We start from the raw sequence: 6795 nt of genomic DNA, 5'->3' as shown, positions 1-6795 counted from the left end.
TTAACGTGCATTATAAACTTGTTTTATTGTCGTCAAACTTTCAACGTTGTGATCCCTCAGTGTCATTAAAATGTTTTTTGGTTTTACCAAGTTCTTTGTCATATCACCAAGTACATTTTTCTCATTTTGTGACAATCGGCATAAGAAAGAGTGACCGGTCAGTTTTTTGGCCAATTCGTGGTTATGGAGACCACATATTACATGCAAATACCATTCATCACCAACACTTGATCGTGTTCCTCTCAATCTAAATGGACATTCACATTTTCTAGTCCAAGTACTCCTCGTAAGATTAGGATTCTTCCAATGTCTATATTTACCACTTCTTTCACAACCAAGAATTAATTTTGTCTTTGTTCTTGATCGTGCTGTCGCAGTTTCAGATCTAAAAATCACAACAACAATTCCATTTTCCCTTCCAACATTTCTAGCCCATTTCAATAATTCATCTCGTGTATCGAACATCATGCCGGTGGTAAACACATCAATCAAATCAATCATAACAGGCTCAACTCTGTCATTCATAGCGTCAAAATTCGGTTTCACATCATCATACATTTCTTCAAAATAAGGATCCAAATCATCATACATTTCTTCAAAATCAGGTTCCAAACCTTCATACATTTTGTCACTGTTGTCTCCCCCTTGATCCATTTAACTGCATCCAATAAATTACATAAATATAACATAAAAAATCCTAACTCCTAAACACAATAAAAAAAAAGCATCCAAATTTTATCAGCTTATGTGAACTGAGAAAACGTATGTATACGTGAACTCAGTTCACGTATCACATACGTGAATTGAATTCAAGTGAACATACATGAACTCAGTTCACGTATTACTGACATTTTACAAATTTCACTCATATACGTGAACTCAGTTCACGTATGTGTACGTGAACTCAATTCATGTATCACATACGTAAATTGAATTCACGTACACATACGTGAACTGAGTTCACGTAGCTCATATGAATTTTAAACCTCCATTGATGTACGCAAACTTAATTGACGTACGTTTGCGTAAACCTAATTCACGTAGCATCTGAATTTTCTTAATATCATCAAATACGTGAATTCATTTCACGTAAACGTAAACGAAACCTAGATTTTGAAAGAAAAAAAATTCAGCTACAGAACACAACAAAATACATGCCTACTTGATTTGAGTCACTATAATGATGAAAATGATGAAGATATTGAAAATGATTCAAGATTATTGAAGATGAAATGTATCAAAATGATTGAAGAAGATTGAAGATGGTAGGTTAATGAAGATGAAATGATGAGGATAGAAAATGAGGGGTTAAGTGAATAAAGAGGGAAGGGTAGTTTGGATATTTTGAGTTTTAAAAAAAATTGAGGAGTGTGGAAAGCATAATGAGGAGTGTGAGAAATAAAATTGTGATTTTTTTGTACGTAAAAAAAAACCAGGTAAACAAAATTTAATTTTCAAACGGATATAATAAAAATTCATTATTTCGCCAATACACACATAAAATTGAAAAACTATTATTTTAAATCTTAAATCAATTGAAATAAATCCTAATATTATTAAGTGAAACGTCTTATTTTACTTATAATTAAATCCAAAATACAATACAAATGATAATAATGTGCTATATATAAAATTATTTATATTGAATGCATATCTTTTTTATTTTGGTAACATAAGAAAAACATATAAAAAATGAAATTAACAAATAAAGTGATAAAAGAGTTATATTCTCGTCTATAACTATTACTATTCTAAAAAAAGGAGAAAGGTGTCATAAATCTTCTTAAGAATATGAAACTAAGTCCTTTTATCATCTTGTAAACTTGTACCAGAATCATAATAACCATTTTTTTAGTCCTTTTATAAGGTAATAATGCTTATACATTTTCTTCTCTTATTTTTTACATAGCATCTTATTTAATGAGATTTGCCATGTTAATATCCTATTTCGAGTGGTAGAGACCAAATTGGCATTGTAATTGTTTCTTTCAGGACCAATTTGAGTTTTCTTTAATATTTGTCAAACACCAAAGTGAAATCTATATTTATCTTAATTTATATTGATTTTATAATATGCAAGAATGAACATAAGATTCACATAGGGAATAGAAGTGCGGTGAATAGAAAATGTTCCCTCCTTATTCCATCTTTATCTTTTAAATATTTTTCTTTTATTCCAAAATTTTAGTTCTTTTAGAAAATTAAAATTCAATTAATAATATTGTTCTTTTTGTACCTTAAAAAATTAAAAAACATACATTAAATGAATTTTATTTTTACTTCATGAATAAAAGATAAAAAATACTGAATCAACCTAAATTTATTATATCTTAATATGAGTAAGAAAAAGGGAGAGAGAGAGTAACACTTTCGATCTAAACCAAAAGAGATTAATTTTCTATTTTATAAATAACCAATTTATCTCTTTTAGTGATTACTTGTCTGCCACATTAATGAAATATACCATATTTGCAAAATTATATTAGAGTAAAAACATACATTAGCATAAACATAGTTTTTGAACAAAGACTAAGGTATAGATTTAAATACCCCAATTATTTTTCTCAAAGATTAAAATGTATTTTTGTTTCTGTAAACATATATCATAAGTAAATGATGAAATATTAATATATTACTATTTATGTTACAAATAAAAACAATCGTACAATTATTTATATAGATTTTAGGGATAATCTAGAAAGGACTTATTCTTTTTCTTTAAATAAGATTGTAAATACCGCTAAAAATTCACACACAATTGTGAGATACCGAATTCGAACTCAGAACATGATGTTCATCCTAACAATATTGGTATTGGCTAATTGAACTAAATCTTAAAAAGAGAAAAAATTGATGTTTTATGTCGCCGAAAACAATTATACATACTTTATGTCATACACTTTTTGAGGAAAAAAAATATGTCATACACTTTTGTAAGAAAAATGATAAAGTAGAATACATTTGATACAAGAATAAAAAGTTTACATGACATTGGTTCAACTACAAACATATTTATTTACCAATAGAACATTGAACAAATTAGTTATAGGCATGCAAGCTGGACAATAATACTGCTTGCAATCTTCACGCTTTCATAGCATCTCTCTCTTCCCCTCTCTCTTTCCCTTTCTTATTATCGAAATCTACTTCATCGCATGTTTTCTTTGCGCCGGACATACCTTGTTCTATCATTGTATCTTGGTCTATCTTGATGCCTTTGTGGTTGTGGCTCCACCCTTCTCTGTCTATCAGGTGGCCTCTGGACAATCTCTCCATTCACAAATAACTCAGCTGCACCAATACATAAAGATAGAAGAAATATCAAAACCTTAGTGACACAACAGGAAAACAAAGCCATTGACAAGAAACTCGTCTTTATATATATAGAACTCAGCCATGGTATGGATTGCAGAGAAACAAAACATGAATAATGTATCTGAAGTCAAGAGTATAAAATAATAAATTATGAGGTTTGGATTGTTTTACAGATACACCATTGTATTGGATTTCTGACTTCTCAAACCAGACACACTATTCACCTAATGAAGGAGTGATTGGAGTGCATGCCATATGTTGTATCAAGTCAAATGATCCTGCAGCTACACCATTTATGAAGCAACAGAACAAAAAAGTCCATTAACCAGGATTTATTTACCTCCTAGCTGAACTTCAGATTACTATGTATGGTCCCTTTCTCCTAGAAACCAGAGAGTTAAGACAAAAAAGAAGCTAGACATTACTCAACAAGAGTTATTAGCTTTGCCAAGATGGACTGCTAACAATAGAAGAACAAAAGAAGAGCTACGCCAATGCCACCCTCCTTTAGTAATTATCTGATACCTATTTATCTATAACTGAAAACAATCCCCCAGTATTATTTAATGATGATGATGATGAAACAAAGAAAACCTGAAAAATCAAGTACGTATGTATTGGAGAGAAGAACTACTCAGAATAAAATCAACAGGGATGAATATAATTTTGGATTGAGAAATTTGAAATTTGTACAAAGAAATCATTGTACCTCTAATTTATTGAACAGAAAAAACAACTACATGCCTAATGAAGGGTTGATTGAAAGGAAATGTTATCTGGTTTGATGTATCAACTCCGATTATCCTGCAACTACATGATTGATGAGGCAACAGAACTTGGATATAGGAGGGAAAATATTTATCAGTCCATTAGCATTCAAAGCTAGACATTACCCAGAATGAGTTATTAGCTTTGCCAAGATGGACTGCATGGAAGGTTTCTACAGATATTGATGTGAACAACATCAAAAGCTAAAAACTACGCGGTAGACTATAACTGTTTTAAGAATATAGTCAAGAATATGGAGACTATAGATAGAGGCTGACAATAATTATATGTCACATCTTCAGTATCCATTGATCTGCTACTCCACAAAGTATATATAGCACAAAACAGTTAAAGAGAGACATTTGATGCAGGTCCATACATATAAGCCAAGTCTAATGCAGGGTTTTCAAAAAAGGTCCATGACCTTAATTTGGCCGTGACATAAAGATTTTATATGTCTCGGGGGCAGCAATGCAGCCACGATTGAGAATGCATGAGCTGCACTGGATTGTGATTCTCTGAGATATCAAGGATCGCCATGCAGCAACAACTATGAATTATCACACTACTTTATCAAGCCATACGGATAGGACGCCTAATAGATTTATACTTCAAGGAGAAATCCAAGTTTCAAAACTTAGACAGGTAAAAATATATCAACAAACTTAGTATCCTAGTACTGCAAGAAAAACAGTTGCGATGCAAAAAAAATGTCAACAACAACCAAGCCACATGCCACTTAAGTAGGGTCAGCTACATGGATCAAACGATGATATAACGTTCTATCGTATAGCATATCTCTTTCTAGCTCATTAATTTCTAGGTCTTTCCTAATATCATATCTCTTCGGAAAAAATAAATGTCAAATGGGCTGTAAATCAAATGCTCAAGAATTAAACCAAGGAAACATTAGATTCTCACCACCGTAGTCCTTGTGTTCAGGATCAACATATGAATCTGGGAGAACAAACAGAACTCCAGGCAACCCTATTCAAAGAGAAACAAAAATATCAAACACAAATGCAACAAAAATGAAGTACAAACAATAACTCACACAAACACTTCCATTAACAGACCTTCCAGCTTAGTAGATGTTTCTTCATCAATTTCACATCCAAATCCAAAGTACCTCTCACAGGAAACATTGTAAATCTTCTTCTTCGCTTCCTCTTCACTGAAAATCATTATGAAAAAATCAACTCAGACAACACTAACAAGTAACAACAACCTCCGACCATATTATCAAAATCTGCTTCCATGCTAGGAAATAAAACACATAGCAAAATCCAACAAACAAAAGCTAACTGAAAACAAGCAATAAGAAAAAATGCAACACTCATCTTAGTCCTTCAGAAGAAAAACAAAGTCAACAACAGTACTTCAAAATTACATGATACATTAATCCTTAACAAACATTTAAACTCCAAAAACAGTCCAAAAAGGAGAGACCAGCATGTCGTCATTTTATAATTCTACAGGAGTATTCGTGGATTAGTTTTTCAAAAGACCAAACATGGTGCAATTTTATAAGAACGAAAATGAGTGTTTACTCTAAAAATAAAACCTCAATTTTTTTTATGCTAAATCTGACACCCAAGGATATACAAGCATTATTTTAAAAACAGAATCAAACTGTTCAACGGATTGAACCTTGAACCAAACTTTAATGTGGCTCAGTTATTTTAATGGCTCAATTGCGGTCTCACCCCATTTCAAGAAGTTTAAAGTAATTGAATCATTACTTCACGGTTTTTCCTGTTCGATGTTATCTTTGGTTTTTAAAACATTGCATAAAAGTAATTTAATCATCCAAAATATTGAGAAAAAAAATCAATCACCCAACACAACACAGAAAACCAATAAGCCAAAACTAATTACAACACACACAAAAAAATCAATTCTTAAAACGGAAAGAAAATGAGACAAAAACATTAGATTTGTTTCATTTGTGAAAACATTTTATGTTTCCATTTCCTAAAACCTAAAATATATGTTCATTTTATCTTGATGAGAGATTCTTGAAGTAAATCATTAGCATTGAGCAAAGATGGAATGTTACTTAAGGAAAATGCATTTCCAAAAATAATAAAAACATTTTTTTTTACCTTTTTATTGTTTCTAGAAATATATTCAAAAATCTCTTACCTCCATACTAACCATTAAAACTAACACAATATTTAGAAAATGAAAACAAAAATGGACCCTAAAATTCCAAACGCAACACATAAAACCAATAAACCAAAACTAGTTACAACTTACAACACGAAAAGAAAAAAAGAGTAAATTTTTCAATTTTTTGAAAGATTACCTGCCAAGGACCATAGCGAGAGTTTGAACATAGCAATCAATCATTTGCTGTTTAGTGGCACCTTCACCACCGGGTTTGTCCATAACAATAAGCCAGTGTTCATAGTCACATCCAGGGAACAGTGGGGCCATGTCCGTGGGCGGACGGTCGCTGAAATTCGAGTTTCCTGAGTTGAGTGGGGAGTAAGTTGAGTTTCCGGTACGGTTCATTCGGCATCGGACGGTGGGGTAGCGGGAGAAAGAGGATGGAGTAGCTTTATAGGGACCTCGGGTGGAGGAGAAGAGGCGGTTTGAGGGAAGTAGGAGAGAGGAAGGGAAAGTAGAGAGAGAAAGAAGTCTTGCCATGGTTTCCGTTGTTAACAGAGCACGGAACTAGAAGATGAGATTTACCAGATATCAGGGTTT

The 6795-nt window shown here is 32.0% G+C and overlaps 2 protein-coding genes across 2 annotated transcripts; both read right to left on the bottom strand.

Moving 5' to 3' along the window:
- Nucleotides 1-654, bottom strand: LOC101509075 (uncharacterized). The gene has a single exon (XM_004497962.1). The coding sequence runs from the start codon at nt 652-654 to the stop codon at nt 1-3; it is 654 nt and encodes a 217-aa protein (XP_004498019.1).
- A 2289-nt stretch (nt 655-2943) lies between these two features.
- On the bottom strand, nt 2944-6795 carry LOC101493425 (multiple organellar RNA editing factor 2, chloroplastic-like). Its single transcript, XM_004497912.4, has 4 exons — nt 6392-6795; nt 5160-5257; nt 5005-5070; nt 2944-3291 (listed from the first exon to the last, which is right to left on the bottom strand). The coding sequence occupies exons 1-4, from the start codon at nt 6733-6735 to the stop codon at nt 3149-3151; spliced, it is 651 nt and encodes a 216-aa protein (XP_004497969.1). The 5' UTR covers nt 6736-6795; the 3' UTR covers nt 2944-3148.

This window comes from Cicer arietinum, chromosome 4 (assembly GCF_000331145.2).
Source record: "Cicer arietinum cultivar CDC Frontier isolate Library 1 chromosome 4, Cicar.CDCFrontier_v2.0, whole genome shotgun sequence".
Classification (NCBI taxonomy): Eukaryota; Viridiplantae; Streptophyta; class Magnoliopsida; order Fabales; family Fabaceae; genus Cicer; species Cicer arietinum.
Note: the sequence above shows the minus strand (reverse complement) of the source record. Positions and strands in the feature narration are given on the sequence as shown.

Coding starts and splice junctions, on each gene's coding strand:
- LOC101509075 (XM_004497962.1), bottom strand. CDS start 654: ATGGATCAAGGGGGAGACAACAGTGACAAAATGTATGAAGGTTTGGAA.
- LOC101493425 (XM_004497912.4), bottom strand. CDS start 6,735: ATGGCAAGACTTCTTTCTCTCTCTACTTTCCCTTCCTCTCTCCTACTT. Junction 5,258..6,391: donor CTCGCTATGGTCCTTGGCAG/GTAATCTTTCAA, acceptor AATGATTTTCAG/TGAAGAGGAAGCGAAGAAGA. Junction 3,292..5,004: donor TGAACACAAGGACTACGGTG/GTGAGAATCTAA, acceptor GTATTGGTGCAG/CTGAGTTATTTGTGAATGGA.